The sequence below is a fragment of the Syzygium oleosum genome, unplaced genomic scaffold (assembly GCF_021117445.2).
Source record: "Syzygium oleosum isolate NSW1041296 unplaced genomic scaffold, Sole_v2.1 Sole_v2.41, whole genome shotgun sequence".
NCBI lineage: Eukaryota > Viridiplantae > Streptophyta > Magnoliopsida > Myrtales > Myrtaceae > Syzygium > Syzygium oleosum.
In genome coordinates, this window is record NW_026607525.1 from 1,431,952 (window position 1) to 1,455,810 (window position 23,859).

Genomic DNA, 23,859 nt, shown 5'->3' on the forward strand with positions numbered 1-23,859 from the left:
GTGTGAAAACTTTTACTCACTTAATCATAATTTTTTTTTTCAATCACTTATGTGTCATAATTGATGTACTTGAGTGACATAACTTTTTTATCGATCATTTAAATGACTTAACTTTTTAATAGATCATTTGTGTGCCATAAAATAAAAATATTTACAGTAAGTGTTATATCACGTCAGATTTCCGATAACTCAAATGAGTATCATAACTTATATACGGGATTCACTTGAGTGCCCTTCTCATTTTTGTTATATGCTCTATGTTTCACGCTCTCTTTTTCAAGGAAAAGAGTAATTCACATCGAGACAGAACTCTTTTCGCAACGTAGTGTCCAAAAAGAAGCATGCCAACTTTTCCTCTACCCCTAAATTATTTGTCAGAGCCGACTGGTTAATCACTTTTAATCCACGAGAGCTCATTTACTAGCTCACCCTCACTTGATCTACAATCAGATTTGCTCAACTTGAAGTACACAAAGCCAGAGTTCGAGATACCCACATGTTCTTATTTTGGAGATATCATGGTCTCTGATGTTTCGGGGAGCAAAATTGATTAAATGCGTCTGTTCCACCGCGAAGCTCAAGAGCATCCGAAAGCCGGAGACAATGGCGGCTTCCGAAATACTCTTCTTCATGTCTCACGCAAATTGCATCAAAACTGCACCAACTATGAGAAGCACAAGGCACAGTGGCTAATGGCACATACAAAGCAGCTGATGGCATGTCTGAAATTATTACATTGCCAGGATCCAGGATCCCGAAACTATTAGATTGCTGCTCAAGCGAAACCGGTATTAACTACTACTCCACAGAGCAGGATTACAAACCATGAGCATCCACCCAATATAGAAGGTGAGACGTGGATATGTACTTATATGTGAGCTTCATACTTTTAACTCGACTTCTGGGGTCAGTGGTTCAAAGAGAGCTTCCACCTCACCTTGTTCGACTTCCTCCACCGTCGCTGGTTGCCATTTTGGATTCTGCATAAGTAATCACAGGATTTGAATGCGTTTGCATAAAATTCATGCCAACAGAAATTTTGTGAATCATGATATGACTGACAAATCGTCAAGATGATATCATTACACAGCTCCAGTAATATCTGATATAGAAAAAGCACACGACTCAATTTACAAAGTAAACAAATATACAAACAATTTTCGTGAATATAAAACCAAGCACATGAACTTTCAATCAATATTATTGTATTCGTCGACGTTCACGAGAATGGACATGTGAGATAGTTACAGATTTAAACTGAACCATGATCAAAGAAGTCATGAATATTGTAGACGTATCGTATGCTGTTGGTGTGTGTATGGCCTGAGGGAGTTGAAGAAGTTTCATGGAAGACTACCTACATAGATGCATTGCAAAAATACAATTGTTTTACTGACATATATTCATATTTCTTCAAAAAGATGGAAAAGGGCAATGAAGATGCCATGCTGAATTGAAGACCACGGTATATTGCAATAGTTCGAATGCAACTGCACGTTACTTGGCAACACAATCAAAAGACACTAGGGGGTACAGTTGTTTCACGGAAAATAAATAGTTTAGAGAACATTTTCTTAAAAGTCACAATGATTGAACGAAAAATATTTTCATCGACTACGAAAGTACTTAGACAATAAAATGGTCGATAATGAAAACCGTTTTCATTGACTAATTATTTTAGGAGATACAAGCATTTATTTTTAGGAAAATGTTCTCCAAATCATCAATTTTCCGCGAAACAAACTGAGACTAGATGTAGAATAATCAAAAGATGCCAGTGTTGATTAATGAGGGTTGAAACAGTAATTAGAACCTGATCCTTATCCACCAGTACTGCACGGACACCTTCAGCAAAATCATTTCGCAGAGAAGACCTTACTGCTAGCCGATATTCAGTTCTCATTACACCACTCAGCTAAGCATGACAAAACAATAACGTTAGTATAAAATATGAAATAAGACGTACCAATTGCACACTTGACAATTGACTCCTCAACTAGAAGAGAGAGAGAGAGAGAGAGAGAGAGAGAGAGAGAGATTCCAGCATCCAATTCAGATCTTACTCTAGACAATTCAGCATCATTGTTTCTCAGGGCTGATGCAACCCTTGAGAAATGCTTCTGTGTCAAGCAAAGAGAGAAAGGAGCACCTTTCCCGAGACCTTGAAGAGCATCAGTAGCCCACTCAACCACTGCCAAGATAGAGAGAATCCAATGAGACAATACACAGACTAAGCGAGCAGCAAACTTCAGCATTACTATGATAGTATTGGAAGAATTATAAGTTTTCAGCACATAAAGTGAACTAAGGAAACAATTTTTTTCATCCAATCATCAGTAGAACCTTAATTACCTTTGGCATCAGAGCTCTGCTGATGCTTTCTCAGCTCTGCAGTTATCTCCACAACTGATTTATTTGCACCAAAGCATGCGATAATGTGAGGTAAGAGCAATTTTAACTGAGCCTCTGATTCAGATTCACCGCTGAATCTTGCCAAAAGTGCTCCAATGTCCTTGAAGGGATCTTCCAAACTGCAGCACAGATGAATTTATAAGTTTCTTCTTCTTAAGGCATCACGCTAACACATTTAACAAAAACAGTGGCACTATCTCGATCTTAGCTTCTAAAAGAAAAATCTTTCAATTTGAACATTTCGATGTCTGATGCAACAATCATCCTAAATGCACACTTATGCTACATATATCAGTGACTCTACCGAAACTTCTTTGCAAGGAAAGAATTATGGAAAATCGTGCCAGATATGAGATAAAAAACAAAAACGGATGCATGCGCCTAGTATTGTTTTAGGGCCATACAATGTAGTAGCCAAAAGAGCCTCTTTTAAGGAACCCAAGTTGCTAGATGGCACATAATGCGTTCCAAGACCCACATATAGTGCATCAGAGGGTGTCGAGATCCTTTTTCCTGTCAATCCAAGATAGGCACCTGAAAAAGGAGGACAGGTTAAACCACTTCAGAAATTGAAGGAAAAAATTAAGGACAGGTGACAGCTTCGACCATTTGAATGACCCTTACAGGAAAATTGTCCAGTTAATTTGATTACATGAAGCTGTAATTCGTGAGCACAAATTCTGTCACTGTACTGTAGTACACTTATCCATATGCCAACAAGCCGACTGTGAAGTTGCTTTCAGAGACACATGCAAGAATATGTCACCTTCCAGACTCCAAAAGGAGGCAACTCAAATAGGGATTTGCAAATCATTCAGATGTATCTTAATTGACACGGACAGTACCTATCAGACAAGATCTACGTGCGAGAGATAAAGAGTTTCATTTTTTTAAAAATGTTTCCACAGTATAATTAGACAGAAATGAGACTTTGTTCTTGACTTAACCAAACATATGTGCTCACTTCCTCCAAAAAAACGCATTACATGTACACATGGTGTCAAGGGGGAAAAATTATCTGAATTACTACAGTAATAAATTATGATCAACAGGTTTCGGAAATCAGAAATAGCTCTTAAGTATTCAAGGATATGAACATCAGAAGGCAAAAGTAAAGGTCAAATGATCTAATTCCATTTTAGGAAAGAGTGTCAATGTACTTTGGAGACGACATTCTTCAGTAATGCATAGACAAACCATTAATAAATCTATTTGAACTTCAACGTGTCTACACAGTCCATAAAGGATTTGTTGAAGTCCTAAATGCAACAGTCACAAGATCAATAGATGCTCCTCTGTTATTCGAACCCATTCTGTAAATCAGATACAATTCAGCTAGATGAGAGACACACTACCCAATTTGATAAATTACATACCGACCGATCCCTCTCCTGGACTCTGTGCTGCTATAGATGCAAACCCAACATCAGGGAAAAGACCAATTCCATTTTCTGGCATAGCAAGAAGTGTCCTCTGCAAGGGTGATGATGAAGGGGAATTTAATGGAACAGAAATAGTATGTTAATCTAAAGTACATTGAAAGCAACTGAAAGCCAATCATTCATACCTCTGTAATTACACGGAAATGACCATGACCAGATAGGCCAATACCAAAGCCCATTGTGATGCCATCCATAAGTGATACATATGGCTTTTTGTACTCTGATATTTTGCAAATCAAAGAATACTCGGCAGAAAATACCTATCCAAACGTGCAGCAGATAGGGGCATATCAACTTGAAGTATAACAGTTGAGAAAAGTCATAACTTTCATACTGATGGCCAAGATGTAAGCTTTGTAGAGGGATGTTCATCTATTCACCAAAAAAAATAAAATTCATCTAAAGGAGCAGAATCTAATTTACTCGCAAATCTTCTATGTAACTATAATGACTAACGAAGTTCACAGCTCATCCTCACATAAGTCTCTCACATTCCTAATAAAACTAAACAAGACCAGAAATCATGGGAAGAACAATTTTAGGGATTCATCATTGACATCATCAAGGAGCATCCCTCTAAGCAGTGAATTAGTCGCGTTTCGTACGTAAGGAGCATCAGGCTCCACATGATAGTGATTGGTGACTAAACTAGAGATGGTGAAACAAGTAGGTGGCATTGTTTAAGAAGTTATGGAGAAAACATGACATAAGAGTGCGACTCTCTAGTCTCTACTCCAATTTCCATTATGCATAAGCAAATTCCGAAACACCTCCACAGCCTACTATATGCACATCATCAACAGATACCAGCTGAACTCTGCGGACATATCATGCCCATGATGTCGGCAGTCGGGTGCTCCATTTCATAACATGCAGAAGCAAGAACTTGTCTACCCATGCAGAAGTTCTAAAGTAGTCAATTTGGTGAAAGGCGACACAGACCGGACTAGCACTAGACAAAATATGTCAATCGCGTGAACACAGGAAAAATACCCTGAACAAGGAACTCAAGCAAATGGTATAAAATGAGTACCTTCGGCACAAGAGGCGTATTCTTATCCTTTTGAATCTCGGCCACAACGCTCTTAATATCCATTCCTGCATCAAGAAATCACGACAATTCGATTCACATCCACACCAGCGAAAGAATTACACCACATTCCCCCAAGGAACAAAAACTCTAAGGTCTACTCCCATATTACCCGCCGAGAAGGCGCGAGCCGTGCTGCCTTCGACGAGAACACACTTCACCTTGGGGTCCGATTCCCACTCGTCAAGGAAGCTCTTGAACTTCACGTCCATGTCTGCGCCACAGGATCAAATCAGAACACGCAAAACTTAACCATCACACAAACAGCTTCATCTCCTCGCATAGACAACGGCGCAAAATCGAACTTTGCAGACTCTTAATTCCGACTCAAGTGCGATCGCAATCGAGAGTATCTCAGCCCGAAATCGAGCGGACTCTGACCTAGGTTCATGGCGTTGAGGGCTTTGGGTCGGTCGAGAGTGACGACGGCGACGCCGTTGGAGTGGACGGAGCACTTCACGAGCTCGTCGCTGGCGGACGCCATGATCGCGAAGCTCCTGCTCCGACGAGGGACGATGGCCTCCGGGAGAGCGAACCTGAAGGGATTGCCGAGGCCGTGAATGCGATTGATCGGAGAGTTGCTGAGCAATCGAGAAGCTCCGATCAAGCTTATCATGCTGGCTCGAGTGAACTCGATGGTGATTTTATGTCATCGCCGCCACCGTCGTCGTCCACGTCCGGCGGAAGCACGGAGCGTCGTCGACAAGGTAAGAGAGAGAGAGAGAGAAATTCATGTGGCTGGACGAAATTGCCCTTGAGGTGTGGTCTTGACTTCTCCGAAACTACGCGAAACGAGGGAGCGGGATCGAGGGGCAATGAAGAGAAATCGACCGTCGTTTAATGAAATAATTGAAATTGATATTAAACAAATCTTTCGGATCGGGCTATTTCCACTCCCTTAGGGTGCGAATGGTAAGTTTGATAAAACTCTGCGAATGATTTGATCTGAAATTGATTTATTGGCAAATTGATTTTAGAATCATTTGATTTGTTGATTTTTTGCCCTAAAAAATTTAAACACTCAAAGTGTGGCCCTGTATTATAAGACTTAAAGTTTTGAAATTTTGATTTTAAATTTTTTACCTAAAAATATTTAAATTTATAGCTTTTGTGAAATTTTTTATTTTTTATTTTTTTATTTTTTGGACCTCAAAAATTTAAATTTTCTAAAGTGGTGTAGATATTTAAGCCATTCGGAAGTTTTGAAATTTTTATTTTTTGGGCATCAAAAATTTAAATTTATCAAGTGTTGCGGTATTTTAAGCATTTGTGAAGCTTTGAAAATTTTATTTTTTTATTATTTTTTTTTTTTGGCACTCAAAAATTTAAATTTCATCAAAGTAGGTGGCACATGTATTTTAAGCCATTTGTGAAGTTTTGAAATTTTGATATTTTCAATCGACTTTTTTAGAAAATTTTTATGAATTTTTCTAGAATTTTCAATTTTATGCACGAAAAAAATGTGAGAAAATAGGAGAATGCGTTAATCGAAGCTTCTTTCCAAAATTAAAAAATTGGATTATTTTTAACAAAGCTTTTTATTCATAATCAAATTCCAGAAGCACGGAAATTTTTAACGACGCATACAATAAAAATAAAAATATTTTAAAAAAAAACATTACCCCTTTTTTTTTCCCAAAAAACCCCAAAAAAAAATCCCTTCCTTTCCTTTTTTAATTTATTTTTTTTTTTTTTTTAAAAAAAAAAATTTATTTTTTTTTTTTTTTTTTAAAATAAAAGTAAAACGATCAAAATACACAAACTACATCGTAAATACACATATTAAAGTTATAACTAAACAAAATGCGTACTAAAACTGGTAGATGGTTCTTTTTACTTTTATATGCACTTAGGTTATTTTTATATAACAAAGTTACAAAAAAAGAGAGAATGTACAACTCGTTAACATAATAATTAGTTCTTTTGTCGAAAACATAATAATTAGTTAGTTATCTACCAAATAAACTATTCGGAAAAGAGTGACACCAATTTTGTTCCAAATGGAGAAACAAAAGAAAAACCTAAAAAGAAGAAAGAAGGCAAGAAATAATCTCGAATCAAGAGTGGGCCCCACATTAACCTTAAACAAATGTCGTTTAAGAGGAGCTTGGATAATTTCCTTCTTAAAAAAATTGAAACAACAGAAGAGAAAGAAGAAAATATAAGAAATCAATTTAAATCAAGAGTGAGACTCGCAAAGGATAATGTAATGAATTCAATATGATAAGATGGTATGTGAGCTAATAAGAAGATGGAAATAGCACAGGCCCAAACTTTATTATCAGACGTAACTTAATATCGATTTTAATAAAGAAACGTTTGAATAAACTAAAAACAAGTTAAATCATTTTATTATTTATGAATGAAAATAAAGATTCAATGACACCTTAAATAGGATAAAAGCGATTGCTTCATATGGATTTGGCTCATGAGTGTGGACATGGATTGTTGTTCTAGATGTAATTAGATCATAAGCTAAGTTTGCATTTATGTCAATACATATATTATTGCTGACCAAGAGAAACTACTTTGGATATAACCTTGCCTGATTTTCTTTATATTTTTTTGTTTACTATATGCTTTGGATAAGAATAAACTATTGCATGCTTCTTTCTACGATTTATTCCCTAGTTGAAAGGTACCTAACGGGCCTACGGGAACACATCATTCTAGCCCACAATTTAGAAAACAAGACATTTGGGCCCCTTCCACAGGCCCACTAGCCCATTTAAGGTTATGGTCGCAAATGTCGTTGCCATGGAAAGTTTCAAAGATCCAAGAGCTCTAGATCAAGAATTACCATAATGAAATTTTCGCTTAAAGATATCCCATGAAGCATGGACCCATCGGCCACCACCGCTCTAGCTGCCATCGCTGTCCCTCGTCGCCATTGTCATTGTAACTTGTAAGGGCCTTTCACGCCCCTAACATCTAGAGATTTCCATACATTGCACTATATTTTTGACATAATTCCCGTTCATTAAGCCTACCCAATTAGTGAAGCCCTATCTCTAGCCTAAGTAGAACATTTTCTGTCATAAGTACATAGTAATATCATCACATTTCCCAACCACAGAGTTCTCTTTCAATCACAACATTTTTTACCATGTATGCTAGCAAGGACTAGGAGGGAAGGGCAAGATTCGAAAAGCATAATTGTATTTGGATGGAGGGAAATAGACAAAGGAAAGGATTAGGAGGGATTATCGAGGATTAAGAGAGATTGGTTTGGTCAATTTTATGTACGTGTTATATCCATCCCGATCTCTCAAAATATGGAGGGATTCAGAGGAATTTGGAAGGACCTGTATACCGATAAACATATTTATTCTTCTTTTCTCGCTTATGCCCTTTTTTCAACCTATTCATAAACACATTAAAGAATGATTTTGTCATAATATATTCTTTTATTTTTCTTTTTCCTCACTGGCATCCAAACAACATTAGAACTCAATCCCTTCGAATCCTCTCTCTTCTTTCCCCTCATAGTTATCTAAATCTCTTATTTTCCTTCCAAAGTGAGTGTTAACTACCAAATTCAAGCCACTCTAGTCACTTTTCAACAACAAATATTACCTACCATATGTATCACTCGCCATTTTATCAGCATATTCTGACCTACTAAACTTACTTTCATTTCTTGACCAAAAAAGAAACTTACTTTCATTCCCTATGATCATGAGCCTCTGTCATTTTGAGGCACCAATGCCAAAAAAGAGAGAGAGCAAATTGAAGGGAGAGAAAGAGAGATGCAGAAAGGGAGAGGGATCGTTATCAAGAAAGAAAGAAATTAAGAGAGATTAAGCATGCGATGTGTATTTAAGGGGGAAATTAACAAAAAAGTCCTAAAGTTATTGCATTTGTGCCAATTGAGTATTAAATATCTCAATTTTGTCAATTGAGTCCTAAATCTTTTGACAATTTGCCAATTTAGTTCTTCCGGTCAATTTTGGCTAAAAATTGCTACCATAGACGTTGGCCACCCTACGTGACCTGACCAACAATGACGTGGACAATTTTTTCAATTAAAAAAAATCAAATTTTTAAATATATATTTTATTTTATTTTTTCTTTCTTTTTCTTTTTTCTTCTGCATCTCTCTTTCTCGAGCCTCGTTGGGATCTGTGAGCTTGACATTGCCAAGAGCGGCTAAGCTCGAGCCTCACATGAGGACGATGAGGCTCCACCTTGCCAGAAGCCAACAAGGTCAAGCCTCGCCTGTGGCTAGACATCGACCATTGTCGAGGCCCGATGATTGACGAAGGAAGAAGGAAAAAGCAAAAGAAAGAAATTAAAATAAAAAAAAATTTAATTTTTTTTTCAAATTGTAAATATTGTCCACGTCAATATTGGTCAAGCCACGTAGGATGGCCGGCATCCATGTCAGTAATTTCCCTTCAAAATTGGCCGGAATGACTAAATTGACAAATTGTCAAAAAATTTAAGACTCAATTGGCACAATTGAAAGGTTTATAACTCAATTGGCACAAATTCAATAGATTTATGACTTTTTTTTTGAAATTTTCCCTTTATTTGAGCATACTTTAATGTTGATTGAATATGATGGTCTTAGTTGTGTATAATTTTATGTGATTTGTCGAGAACAGGACTTTCTTAGTGACTTGTGTATGATTTAGAAACGAACTGGACGAGAACTAGTGGACTTGTGTTGACCCTATCCAATTAGGTGAAGAGTGATTCTCGAGGCTAAAAAGAAAGCTTGGACAATGAGCAACTCCAGACAAACATTTAGGATGGTAATGGTTCCAAGAATCTAGTGGTTCTGTCTTCACAATTGGCATATGTCTAGTATTACCCAAGGTGCAGCTGATCGATGTCCGCATTATGCAAAGATGGGCCTTTATGATATCAAGATTTAATGCGTGAATTACTCAAGAACATAGTCACTTCATATCGTGGTACTTATACTTATCAGATTTTGTATACCATGTTGATTGTGCATGTTCATGTTATCACATGACCAATTGTTAGTTGAGGTCGTGGATTGTTTGCTCGGTTTGAGATAATCTTACTCAGTATGAGACGGATCATTAGACCCTAGCGGGCTAAGCGGCCCTCTGGCCCGCCCAAGCACATTCGTGCCACAGGCCGCCGCTCGCTAACGACGACCCTCTCTCCGTCTTTATTTGTGCATGTGCACCCTCGCTCCCTCTCTCCACGAATCAAATAAAATCCAGTCAAACATCTCAAGCCCAAAAGATTTAAATGCGAACTACTCAGTCCAACCATAATACCTAACCTAAAGAGACAAACCACATGCAATCCACGACCCGCAGTACTCATCTCACACATTCACACACTCACTACTACCACATCATCACTACATACCAAGAAAAAAGTCTAAAAATAAGATGGTTATTCTAGTCACAGTCTAGGGTATAATCATATGACTAAACATCTAAGTGCTTAATCACCTGCTAATCACACTCAAACCCCAATATTCCACCCAACACATCAAGAAGCTGGAGATGTGCGGTGAGCTGAGGGAAATGGCCATCGGCTTCGATCATCTCGACCGTCGATTTCCCCTGGATTTTGTCGTGCATGTAATGGGCGACCGAGTTCGGCACGACGATGTCGTTCGTGGTCTGGATTATGGTGCACGGGGTCATCACTTTCTCGAGTAGCTCTCTATGATCGCACAGGAAAACCGTCCTAGCTAAGGGAAGCGCAACTTCGGGCCTCATCCTTCTCAAGCACTTCGTGAACATCTCGACCGAGGCGTCGCACGAGCCCACCACCAGGGGAGGGAAGTTGGTCACCCATCCGTGGTAGTCGGACTCTATGCTCGATATGATATGATCGATCTGCGCGGTCTCAAACCCGCCCTCGTAGCCGTCTGTGTTTAAGCACCTACGAAGGTAACGAAAGTAAGACATGGCAAGAAAATGCTCTAAGGGCAACATGTTGGGTTGGAAGATGCAAATGGCTTTTTGTAGTTTAACTTTTAGACTAAGTAAAAGGGGATTGGTGTCATCAGCAGCTGTCCAAAACTATAGATAGCTCCAACTCCACTGAAATTTAAAATAAGAATAAAAAAAGAATTAATACCATAAAAAACTCTAAACTGGTATATATGTAATAAATTTATCCTAAACTAATTTTTTGACCACAAAAAACTCCAAATCAGTACACATGTGATAAATTTGCCCTAAACTAATTCTTTTACCACAAAAAACCCTAAATCAGTATATTTATGACAAATTTACCATCCATTAAATTTGATCAATATCACGAAAAATTACAAATCGGTACACATGTAACAAATAAGAGGGTAAAATCCCGAATTAGTACATCCGACTACTGCTACGTGTCATCCAACTCAGAAATTTAACTGTAAAATTTAATGAAAACTAGCATAAGGTGAAATTATTACAGGTATACCGATTTGAGATTTTTTATAGTCAAAAAATTAATTTAGATTAAATTTATCACATATATATTAATTTGAAATTTTTTGTGATATTAATTTATATTATTTTATAATCCAATTTGTTTCGGATAATTACAAAGCGAAGAGGACAAAAAACTTGACTAAAATAAATAACACAAGATGAATACGACGGAAAATCGAGAATCATCGAAGGATTCTTTCGTGTCCTCACATCTCACTCGTGATGGCTGATGGGTCCCCAACATTAAGTGCACCAAACAGCAGCTTTACGAATTAATTGCTTGGGATAGGGAAAATCAAGTACGAAAGGCCATTATGGTTGATGGGATAGCTTTCCACTACCGTCTAGTCGAAGGTCAGTTCATTCACATCATTCAAGGAGCAATACAAATGTTTAGGGTGAGCTTTAGAAAAAAAAAATTAAAGTAATGACTCGTTAATCTCGCAATTAACGGCGATATTTTCTTTAATTCAGGCTACACTTTGTTCAAGTACCAAATTAGAACAAAACTTTCAAAATCCCTTTGTCTAAGTCTCTAGAAATAGCTAAGAAACACGATGACTGATTTCCCTGGAGATTTAGAAAAATAGGAGAAGAATTAGACTCCATAATCACAAGAGAAATCGGTTTTGATATACATCAAAGACTACAATCACAAATTCCACAAACCATAAATGTTCTTAAAAAATCCTATAATGAATCGACAAGTACTTAATTTTTTTTTGGTCAAAAACAACAAGTACTTAATTAACAAGCTCTTTTTTGTTCTTTGTTGTAGCGGTGAGGTGATGTTCGGGCAACAAATACACCACCATATGTTTACCTAAAAACAAAGTTCGGATTTTATTTGAAACAAATCCAAGTGATGAGAATAAGCAACAAACCGAACCCAATTGATTCGCACAAGCTCTGTATTTAACACTCCCTTATTAGCAAGAAGGGCGACAAAAATGTTTCAATATAAAACACTTGATGATGGAGATACCATAGATTTATCTAGCAATATCCCTCCTATAATCCTAACTAAGGTTATGTTTTGCTTAATTCATACTTTTTTTGTGGGTAAACCATGCTAGAGCTTTGTCATGGTGAAAAGAGAGTACTTTGGAACCATTAAGCTTCCTCCTCCACATGCTTATTATAAACAAATTTAGGAAATTAAACTTCACAACTAAGAATAAACAAGTATAGGGACAAAAGTAGTGAGTTATTTCAGAGTTTAGTCAGCTTCTTCTAGCATGCAACATGGATTGATTAATTAATAGAGAACCAAAACAATACTTGTAAGGGGAGGGGAAAGTCTTTTTTTTTATATCATAAACTTTTAGCATATATTAAAGATGTCTTTTTGATTTGTTAACATTATGAAAACAAACTGAGCAAGAAAAATTGGTAGCTCCTGTTTATCATTTAGAATTAACATTATGAAATATGTAACTTACCTGGGAGAGGCACCAAGGAGTATGAGGCGCTTGAAGAGGTCAGGCCTCTTCACAGAGGCAATGCAACCGATCATGCCGGACATGGAGTGGCCGACAAAGACCGTGGACTCGAGATCGAGCTCGTCGAGGAGAGTGATCAGATCGCAGGCGAAACCTTCGTAGGACGAGTGCCTCACCGGGTCGAACAGACCTTCCTGCTCCTTGACAGCTCCCGAGAAGCACCAGTCGAAGACGAGGACCCTGAAGTGCTGGGACAAGAGAGGGAGGATCTTGTTCCACACGGTCTGGTCTACTCCGAAACCGTGAGCGAGGACCACCGTCTCAGTGCCTGAGCCGGCGAGCTTCGCGTTCAGGGGCGTCGAGAGGCCCTTCTCCAGCATCACCATTTTTTTGTGGGAAGAAGAAGAAGAAGAAGGACAAGGAGAGGGAGAGAGAGAGAGAGAGAGAGAGGGACTAGTGATGCTGTGCGGGGGAAATGACGTGGTTAGGGCACTATTTATAGGAAAAAAGAGAAAAAAGTTTAATTGCAATAATTGAGCACGACTAGTTACTGTTCAAATCATAAAGTCTAGATTCAAGTCTGTCCCTCCATGAGAAGAGCCTTGCTTGATGTAAGTTGACGACTCTTTGTGTGTTTTATGAGGTTTATGGTCAATTTATTTCGTGAAAAATAAATTATTTGAAAAATATTTTTTTAAAAAAAATTATTTGTATCACTCACGAAAATGAATAAATAAAAAATTATTTTTATCGTCTACAAAAATATTTAGACATAAATTGTTATCGGTGGTGAAAATATTAAATATTTTTTATTGACTAATTATTTTAAGCGATACAAGCGATCGTTTTTAAGAAAATATTTTCCAAATCATTCATTTTCCGCGAAATAAATGAAGCCTTAATTGAGATTTCGTTTAAATAAAAAAAACGAGGTTCTTCAAAATTTATCATGTAATGATATTAGAAGACTGGGTCATATTTTTCTCCATCTTCTTTTTTGATTGAGGTACATTTTTTTTGCCAGAAAAACATCATTTATTGCTTCACCAACAAAGAATACATGAGAGTACACTCAAGGTGGAAACAACATTGACAAGAATAAAGGTAGATCAGATACCCAATTCAAAAGGACAAACTTTTTACCCCTAGTGAGTAGCAACACAATCAGAAATCCACTATGAATTTTAGTAGAGTCAAATTTTAACGATGAGTCGAAAACATGAACATCATCGATTACTAATTTTATAAAAGTTCTCATCTTAGTGAAGTTCATAACCCATAATCCATCAATCAAATATATAATAACAAGAAAGTAGCTTTTAAAAATATATAAAGACCGTGGGATTGAATCATAAAGTAACTTTGACAAAGCTTGAATAGCTCACTTCCATAAATATTTATTTAAAGTTCGTAATGTTACTCGATAAATGAATCTAATGAGATTTATGCTTGTGTCGTTACTCTCATCATAATTGTGACAGATACTATTGTATATGTCTACATTATAAATATGTAATGAAATGTATTGTTTGATATTGAGAAAGGGAAAGAAGGGAAAGCTACATCCTTTTGAGTAGAAACTTTCCCGGGATTTCTATCTCTACATGTCCTTTTTGAGATTTAAAGAAAGGATAATCGAGCGCTTTCTAATGGTATTCAGTCAAATCAATCTACTTTTTGCATTAAAAAAGCCAATAAAGTTGGTCTTTCTTAGCACTCCTACTTTTCATAATTAATAAAAAAAGGATAACTAGAGCCCCAATCCTCTAGAAAGTCTTAAAAATACTATGTATCTTCCATTAACTCACCTATTAAAGAAAAGTTCCAACACATATCTTTAGGAGGATATGAGATTGTAATTCAAACATATTAATAAAGGGAAAAGTGTCAAATAAGTTCTAAACTTATTATATTTGTGCCAATTTAGTTATAAACATTTTGTTTTTGTGTCAATTCAGTCATTCCGGCTAATTTTGATCGGATTTTGCGAACATGGACACCGGCAGTGCCACGTAGGCCCGTCAATGATGACGTGGATAATTTTTAATAATATGTTAATATTTTTGATTTTTTAATTATTTTTTTGATTATTTTTCCTTTTTTTTCTTTTCTTTTTTGATTTTCTTCCTCCCATGGTCGGTGACTAGCCATGGCTGGGCGGGCTGCCCTCGCCCGGGCGAGGGTCGGCCTCGCCCGGCCAAGCGACACCCGATGCGGCCCGGGCGAGCCCCGGCGAGAGGAGCCTCCATCGGGGCTCACCCTCGCCTAGGCAAGGCTCCCCTCGCCGAGACGCCCTCTCCCAAGTGAGGGTCAGCCAGAGTGATCGGTCATCGGAAAAAGGTTGAAGAAAGAAGAAAGCAAAAGAAAAGAAGGAACAAAGAAAAAAACCAAAAAAATAATTAAAAAATCAAAAAAATATTAACATATTATTAAAAATTGTCAACGTCAGTGCTGACGGCGCCACGTAGGTTGGCCGGCATCCACGTCACCAAAATCCAATCAAAATTAATTGGAAGGACTGAATTGGCACAAAGACAAATGTTTATGACTTAATTGGCATAAAAAAAGATTTATGACTAAAATGGCACTAATGCAAAAGGTTTATGACTTTATCAACACTTTTCCCTACAAACTTTTGGTGTTGTCTAGGGTTTTTTTTATTTTTTGCCTTCTAATTTTTTTTAAAAGTATGTGGTGGTATCGACAGGCACTTCAAATTCTTTCATTACTTACCAAAAAAGAATTTCTTATTTTTTATGAGAAATTAAGAAAATTATAGACATTCTTCTCCAAGTACCATTTGGTGATATTCTAAATCAGATGAATTTTTGCAGACCCACCTTTCATTTATGGTCATGTAATAAGGAGAAGCACCTTTTTTATGGTGATAATTATGTGAAGATACCCATTGGAAATGGCCCCATTCAATTGCTTAAAGGTACAATCATTGCGTTGGATTAAATTAAAGATGTAGAGCAAAGGAGAAAATCTCGCCGCCAAGCATGCATGCAAGTGACGCTAAAAGGAAGACAACCGCGATCCATTGCCAACGGTTGGGATCATTAGTGAGGTTGACTTTAAGTGGGGAAATCGAGGTCCACAAATTAGTATGCTCTATGTCATCCACACAAAGATAAATTGTGTTGAATTATTGGTGTGGTGGCTATTAATTTCTTGAACTCAATGAAAAAAAGATGAAGCATACTAGGTAATGCTCTAAGAGTGCTTGTTAAGTATATCAATCGAGATAAAAATTCAAACATCCAAAGTACTAATAAGAAAAGTCAGTGCCTTCAAAATTGAGAATTTTAGCATTCGAATCTCAATAAGTGTTGTAAATGTACTGGTAAATATAATTGTTATTATATGAGTACTTTGTCGAGGTGATGATTCCCTACACTCTTGCATTAACAAGCGTCCCGTTTATCTATATGTCTAATGATAAGGAAATGAGCCTTAAGTAAAACGCATTATTCATGATTTTCTTTAATAGGCTCTTTAATTAGTTGAGATGCGAGACAAAGCCTGAGTGGGTAGTCCAAACACGAACCGATTGCATTTCGCAATCTAATTTATTCGCAAATCCCATAAGCAACTATAATGACTAACGAAGTTCACAGCTCATCCTCGCATAAGTCTCTCACATTCCTGATAGAGGTAAACACGACCAGAAGGGCGTCAAATGCTAATTTATCATGGGAAAAACAAATTTAGGGATTCATCATCGACATCATCAAGAAACATCCCTCTGAGTAGTGAATTAGTTGCGTTTCCTACGTAAGAAGCCTCAGGCTCCACATGATAGTGATTCGTGACTAAACTAGAGGATGGTGATGGTGATGTTGAGGTTGATGTCTTGTATTCAGTTATCCAAGAGATTATGAGGCGGTTCCGAAAGGCCCCCTGACGACTGGACAGCACGGGGGTCCCACTCCCTGGTGAGAGGGCGGGGGTCCGAGGGGGTCGCCCCGGCAGGGGTCGCGGGGGCAGCGCCCCCGGGCCGCCAGAGGCGTTTTATGTTCAATCATAGAAGGATCTCTTTGCGAAAGTTAAATGTTTTAAGCTATGTGGGCAATTTTGTAATTGTGCCATGTAGGGTTTCGCTATATATTTAGGGTGAAACAGGTCTCTAGAGAGAAAATGAGGGAGTGAGAAAGAGCGGATGTACACTTTTCTACGTTATTAGTGAAATAGATCTCATCTCCCCGTGGACGTAGGTAGGCGGAACATCTCCCCTGCTGAACCACGTAAATTTTGTGTTGTGCGAATTTCCATTACTTTTCTTGCATCGTTGATAGGATCGAATTAGATATTCGACAATTGGTATCAGAGCTTGGTTCGGCGATCTATCAAGATGGCAGGAAAGGGTTCGAGTGTCAAGTACGACATCGAGAGGTTTAATGGAAAGAACAACTTCACTCTCTGGCGACGAAGAATGATGGATCTTCTGATTCAGCAGGGCCTGTCGAAAGTGCTGCTGGGGAAAGGGAAGAAACCAGAAACGAGTGATGAAGATTGGGGGGAGATGGAGGAAAAGGCGGTAAGCGCCATTCGATTGAACCTATCTGATGAGGTTCTACAGTATGTGGTGGATCTCAAGTCGGCTTCGCAGGTGCGGGCGAAACTTGAGAGCATCTATATGACCAAGTCCCTAACGAACAAACTGTTTTTGAAAAAGCAGTTATACTCTCTACAGATGGAGGAAGGCTCAGATCTATTAGAACACATCAACACGTTTAATCAGATTCTGAGTAAACTTGCAAGTCTGGAGGTTTCAATGGAAGATGAAGACAAAGCCCTATTACTGCTATCGTCGCTACCAGCATCTTATGATCATCTGGTGACGACACTCTTGTGTGGAAAAGAGACGCTTGAGACAGATGAGGTCACTGCTGCCTTATTATCTAATGATACGAGAAAGAGGGTTAACAGTGCTATGACACGGGGTGAGGGTCTCATCGGAAAAGTCAAGGAGCAGGAACGGGGAAGAACAATCCAGCGGGGATCCGGGAATAAGGGTCGATCGAAATCAAGAGGGGGTAAAATGAAACTCTCTTGTTATTATTGCAAGAAGGAAGGCCATCTGAAAAGAAATTGTTTTAAGAGAAAGGAAGACTTGAAGAAGCACGAGAAAACTTCTAATCAAGCAAGTGTGGCCGATAGCTCAGACGGTGATGATGGAGATCTTCTCTCTATATCATCAGGTAAGAATCAGTCCGTTGATTCATGGATTTTAGACTCTGGATGCTCTTATCACATGTGCCCGAATAGGGATTGGTTTGATTCATACCGGTCATACAGTGGCGGATCTGTTCTAATGGGGAATGATGCGGTTTGCAAAACCATTGGAATAGGGACTATTAAAATCAGAATGTTTGATGGTATAGTCAGAACTTTGGTGGATGTAAGACACGTTCCAGATCTAAAGAAAAATTTGATATCTTTGGGTGCGCTTGATGTGAATGGCTGTAAGTACGCAGCAACAGGTGAAGTTCTCAAAGTCATCAAGGGAGCTATGGTTATCATGAAAGGAGAGTTAACTGGAAGTTTATACAAGCTTATAGGGAGTACAGTAACAGGTGGAGCATCTGTGACTACAGCTGCAGAGACCGATACAGATGACACTCATCTGTGGCATATGCGGTTAGGGCATATGGGTGAAAGGGGTATGATGGAGCTTCATAAAAGAAAGCTGTTAAAAGGTGTCAAAAGCTGCAAATTGAACTTCTGCAAATACTGCGTTTTCGGGAAACAGAGCAGGGTTAGTTTCAGAACTGCAAAGCATACGAGCAAGGATGTACTTGATTATGTACATAGCGATGTATGGGGTCCTGCACCGATCAAATCAAAAGGTGGAGCCGAATATTTTGTGACCTTCATTGATGATTACTCAAGGAAAGTCTGGGTTTACTTCATGAAGCAGAAAAACGAAGTCTTCTCCAAATTCAAAGAGTGGAAGGCTGAAGTAGAAAGGCAGACAGGAAAGAAGCTAAAGTGCTTGAGAACAGACAATGGAGGGGAATACAGGTACACACCATTTTTGGAATTATGTAAAGCTGAAGGGATCACACGTCACTTCACAACATCAGATACACCACAGCAAAACGGTGTAGTTGAGAGGATGAACATGACACTTTTGGAAAGGGCTCGGAGTATGAGGCTGAATGCAAGGCTGAGTAAAAGTTTCTGGGCAGAAGCAGTTAATATGGCATGCTATCTCATTAACAGGTCTCCATCTACAGCCATTGAATGTAGAGTTCCTGAGGAGGTATGGACAGGTAATCCGATTGACTATTCTGGTTTGAGAGTATTTGGTTGTCTAGCATATGTTCATGTACAAAGTGGACATCATTCCAAGTTAGACTCAAAGTCTAAGCAATGTATCTTTCTTGGCTATGAGAAAGGTGTGAAAGGATTCAAGCTATAGGATCCTAATGCATGGAAGACCGTGGTTAGCAGAGATGTTGTCTTTAATGAATCTGACATGGTGAAGGCAAATAACAGTTCACATGCAGATGGCAGGAGTGAAGAAGGATCTACTGTGTAGGTGGAGTCAGGTGAACCAGAAATAGCGGGAGGAAGGGAATCATCCAGTAACTCACCAGAATCACAGGAGACAGTAGAAGATACCTACACCATCGCAAAAGGTAGAGGAAAACGTACTCACAAAGCACCTGTGAGATACGGGTTTGAGGATATGGTTGCTTATGCCCTCACAGTAGGTACAGGCGATCCATCTTCTTATCAGGATGCGATATCTGATGCTGATAGTGATAAATGGATGTCAGTTATGATGGAAGAAATGGAATCCTTACAGAAAAACAGGACTTGGAAGATTGTGGAGAAACCTAAAGGGCGAAAGATCATTGGGAGTAAATGGATCTTTCGCAAGAAAGAGGCAGTGTCTGAGAATGAGCAGGTAAGGTACAAGGCTAGACTTGTAGCTAAAGGGTATGCACAGAACGAAGGGGTGGATTATAATGAAATATTCTCTCCAGTAGTAAAGCACACTTCCATTCGGGTTCTACTTGCCTTGGTAGCCATGTTTGATTTTGAGCTGGAGCAACTTGATGTGAAGACGGCGTTTCTTCATGGAGACTTGGAGGAATAGATTTTCATGGAGCAACCTGACGGGTTCAAAGTGCCAGGAAAGGAAGATCACGTTTGCCTGCTTAAGAAATCACTTTATGGCCTTAAGCAATCTCCAAGACAGTGGTACAAGCGTTTTGACTCTTTTATGGTGCAAATTGGCTATTCGAGAAGTGAGTATGATTGCTGTGTTTATTTTAAAGTGTCAGATGATAATTCGATTATTCTTTTGATGCTTTATGTTGATGATATGCTCATTGCTGCTAAGGATATGCATAATATTGTCTCTTTAAAGTCCTTGTTGAATAATGAGTTTGAGATGAAGGATCTTGGTGCTGCTAAGAGGATCCTTGGTATGGAAATTCATAAAGATAGAAGTGCAAGTAAACTCTGGGTATCTCAAAAGAGGTATGTTGAAAAGGTGCTTGAGCGTTTCAACATGAATAAGGCTAAATCAGTGAGGACATCATTAGCTAGCCACTTCAGGTTATCTGAACAACAATGCCCCACAAAGCATGAGGAGATTGAGGAGATGACTCGAGTTCCCTATGCTAGCGCGATTGGGAGTCTCATGTATGCTATGGTGTGTAGCGAGCCGATTTATCTCATGCGGTCGAGTGTTGTTAGCGAGATACATGAGTAATCCGGGGAAGGAGCATTGGAATGCAGTCAAGTGGATCTTTAGATATCTGAGCGGGACTGCAGACTTGGGTATTATGTTCAGTCGCGACGGAGGTTCAAAGGAGCTAGCTGGATATGTTGATTCAGACTTTGCTGGTGACCTAGACAGGAGGAGGTCTACTACAGGATATGTCTTTACATTAGCTGGTGGACCTATCTCATGGAGGACAATGCCTCAATCCACAATTGCATTGTCTACTACAGAGGCAGAGTACATGGCAGTTATAGAAGCTGCTAAGGAAGGGCTCTGGTTGACTAGGTTGGTTCGTGAGTTGGGTTTAGAGCAAGGAGGTGCGGTGTTACATTGTGACAGTCAGAGTGCCATACATCTCGCCAAGAATCAAGTGTTTCATGCAAGAACAAAGCATATAGATGTGAGGTTTCACAAAATTAGGGAGCTTGTGTCAGATGGCAGCATTCACTTGAGGAAGATTCACACGAATAGCAATCCTGCAGATTGTTTTACCAAGCCAGTCACTATTGAGAAGTTTGGGTCCTGTTTGGGCTCAATTAATATAACTCGCTGTTGAAGATGAGGGACGCAGTCAATGAGTGCGGGAGTGTACCTCTTATGGAGGTACGGGGATGAAGAAGTCTATATTTCATATTCTTTCGTAGGTGGCTTTACAGAATCCAAGCCAAGGTGGAGATTGTTGAGGTTGATGTCTTGTATTCTGTTATCCAAGAGATTATGAGGCGGTTCCGAAAGGCCTCCTGACGACTGGACAGCACGGGAGTCCCACTCCCCGGTGAGCAGGCAGGGGTCCGGGGGGCCCGCCCCGGCGGGGGTCGCGGGGGGGCCGTCCCGGCGGGGGTCGCGGGGGCAGCGCCCCCGGGCCGTCAAAGGCGTTTTATGTTCAGTCATAGAAGGATCTCTATGGGAAAGTTAAATGTTTTAAGCTATGTGGGCAATTTTGTAATTTGTGCCATGTAGGGTTTCGCTATATATTTAGGGCGAAACAGGTCTCTAGAGAGAAAAGGAGGGAGTGAGAAAGAGTGGCCGTCACTTTTCTACGTTATTAGTGAAACAGATCTCATCTCCCCGTGGACGTAGGTAGGCGGAACATCTCCCCTGCTGAACCCCGTAAATTCTTGTGTTGTGCGAATTTCCATTACTTTTCTCGCATCGTTGATAGGATCGAATTAGATATTCGACAGGTGAAACAAGTAGGTGGCATTATTTAAGAAGCAATGGAGTAAACATGACATAAGAGTGCGACTCTCTAGTCTCTACTCCAGTTTCCATTATGCATAAACAAATTCCAAAACACCTCCACAGCCTACTATATGCACTTCGTCAACAGATACCGGCTGAACTCTGCAGACATATCATGCCCATGATGTCGGCAGTCGGGTGCTCCGTTTCATAACATGCAGAAGCAAGAACTTGTCTACCCATGCAGAAGTTCTAAAGTAGTCAATTTGGTGAAAGGCGACACAGACCGGACTAGCACTAGACAAAATATGTCAATCGCGTGAACACAGGAAAAATACCCTGAACAAGGACACTCAAGCAAATGGTATAAAATGAGCACCTTCGGCACAAGAGGCGTATTCTTATCCTTTTGAATCTCGGCAACAACGCTCTTGATATCCATTCCTGCGTCAAGAAATCCCGACAGTTCAATTCACATCTACACCAGCCCAGAATTACACCACCCTCCCCCAAGGAAGAAAAACTCTAGGTTCTCCTCCCATATTACCTGCCGAGAAGGCGCGAGCCGAGCTGCCTTCGACGAGAACGCACTTCACCTTGGGGTCCGATTCCCACTTGTCAAGGAAGCTCTTGAACTTCACGTCCATGTCCGCGCCACGGGATCAAATCAGAACACGCAAAACTTAACCATCACACACGATAGCTCCATCTCCTTGCAAAGACAACGGCGCAAAATCGAACTCTACGAACTCTTAATTCCGACTCAAGTGCAATCGCAATCGAGAGTATCTCAGCCTGAAATCGAGCGAACTCTGACCTAGGTTCATGGCGTTGAGGGCTTTGGGGCGGTCGAGAGTGACGACGGCGACGCCGTTGGAGTGGACGGAGCACTTGACGAACTCCTCGCCGGCGGACTGATAGCGAAGCTCCTGCTCCGATGACGGACGATGGCCTCCGGCAGAGCGAACCTGAAGGGATTGCCGAGGCCGCGAACGCGATGGATGGGGCGGTTGCTGAGCAATCGAGAAGCTCCGATCAAGCTTAGCATGCTGGCTCGAGTGAACTCGATGGTGATTTTATCATCGCCGCCGCCGTCGTCGACGTCCAGCGGAAGCACGGAGCGTCGTCGACAAGGTAAGAGAGAGAGAGAGAGAGAAATTTATGTGGCTGGACGAAATTGCCCTTAAGGTGTGGCCTTGACTTCTCCGAAACTACGCGAAACGAGGGAGCGGGATTGAGGGGCAATGAAGAGAAATCGACCTTCGTTTAATGAAATAATTGAAATTGATATTAAACAAACCTTTCGGATCGGGCTATTTCCACTCCCTTATTACCCCGTACAATATCCCTTGCGGGTTTCACTCTCGAATTAAGGTAATTTCTTACCTTTTAATAATTGAAAATTGGATTATTAGATTCACTTAATAAAATAAAAGTAGAATGATCAAAATACACAAACTACATCGTAACAACACATATTAAAGTTATAATTAAACAAAATGCGTACTAAAACTGGTGGATGGTTCTTTTTACTTTTACATGTGCTTAGGTTATTTTTATATAACAGAGTTTCCTAGTATGAAAAAAAAGAGAATGTACAACTCATTAACATAATAAATAGTTCTTTTGTCGAAAACATAATAATTAGTTAGTTATCTACTGAATAAACTATTCGGAAAAGAGTGACACCAGTTTTGTTCCAAATGGACAAAGAAAAGGAAAAAACCTAAAAAGAAGAAAGAAGGCAAGAAATAATCTCGAATCAAGAGTGAGCCCCACATTAACCTTAACAAATGTTGTTTGAGAGGAGCTCGGATAGTTTTCTTTTTAAAAAAATTGAAACAACAGAAAAGGAAGAAGAGAATGTAAGAAATCAATTTAAATCAAGAGTTGGACCCGCAAGGAATAATGTAGTAAATTCAATATGATAAGAGGGTATTGCGAACCAATAGGGGGATGGAAACAGCGTGGGCCCAAACTTTATTATCAGACGTAACTTAATATCGATTTTGATAAAGAAACGTTTGAATAAACTAAAAACAAGTTAAATCATTTTATTGTTTATGAATGAAAATAAAGTTTCAGTGACACCTTAATTAAGATAAAAGTGATTACTTCATATGGATTTGGC

The 23,859-nt window shown here is 39.2% G+C and overlaps 2 protein-coding genes across 4 annotated transcripts; both read right to left on the reverse strand.

Annotated features, from left to right (window-relative positions):
• Window positions 1-611: 611 nt before the first annotated feature.
• Window positions 612-22,830, reverse strand: LOC115671288 (3-hydroxyisobutyryl-CoA hydrolase-like protein 3, mitochondrial). Of its 3 annotated transcripts, none has more exons than XM_056306138.1 (10): window positions 22,546-22,830; window positions 5,057-5,158; window positions 4,888-4,952; window positions 3,980-4,114; window positions 3,789-3,885; window positions 2,817-2,946; window positions 2,353-2,531; window positions 2,064-2,191; window positions 1,814-1,915; window positions 612-980 (listed from the first exon to the last, which is right to left on the reverse strand). In XM_056306138.1, the coding sequence occupies exons 1-10, from the start codon at window positions 22,553-22,555 to the stop codon at window positions 882-884; spliced, it is 1,047 nt and encodes a 348-aa protein (XP_056162113.1). In that variant the 5' UTR covers window positions 22,556-22,830; the 3' UTR covers window positions 612-881. The 3 variants fall into 3 exon arrangements, with proteins under 3 accessions (XP_056162113.1, XP_030448676.1, XP_056162114.1); XM_030592816.2 differs by lacking the exon at window positions 22,546-22,830 and adding an exon at window positions 5,326-5,656; XM_056306139.1 differs by lacking the exons at window positions 4,888-4,952; window positions 5,057-5,158; window positions 22,546-22,830 and adding exons at window positions 22,108-22,172; window positions 22,276-22,426.
• LOC115664787 (strigolactone esterase D14-like) lies at window positions 10,120-13,248 on the reverse strand. The gene is made up of 2 exons (XM_030586677.2): window positions 12,803-13,248; window positions 10,120-10,818 (listed from the first exon to the last, which is right to left on the reverse strand). Exons 1-2 carry the CDS (start codon window positions 13,186-13,188, stop codon window positions 10,383-10,385), a joined length of 822 nt encoding a protein of 273 aa, XP_030442537.1. The 5' UTR covers window positions 13,189-13,248; the 3' UTR covers window positions 10,120-10,382.
• Window positions 22,831-23,859: the final 1,029 nt, after the last annotated feature.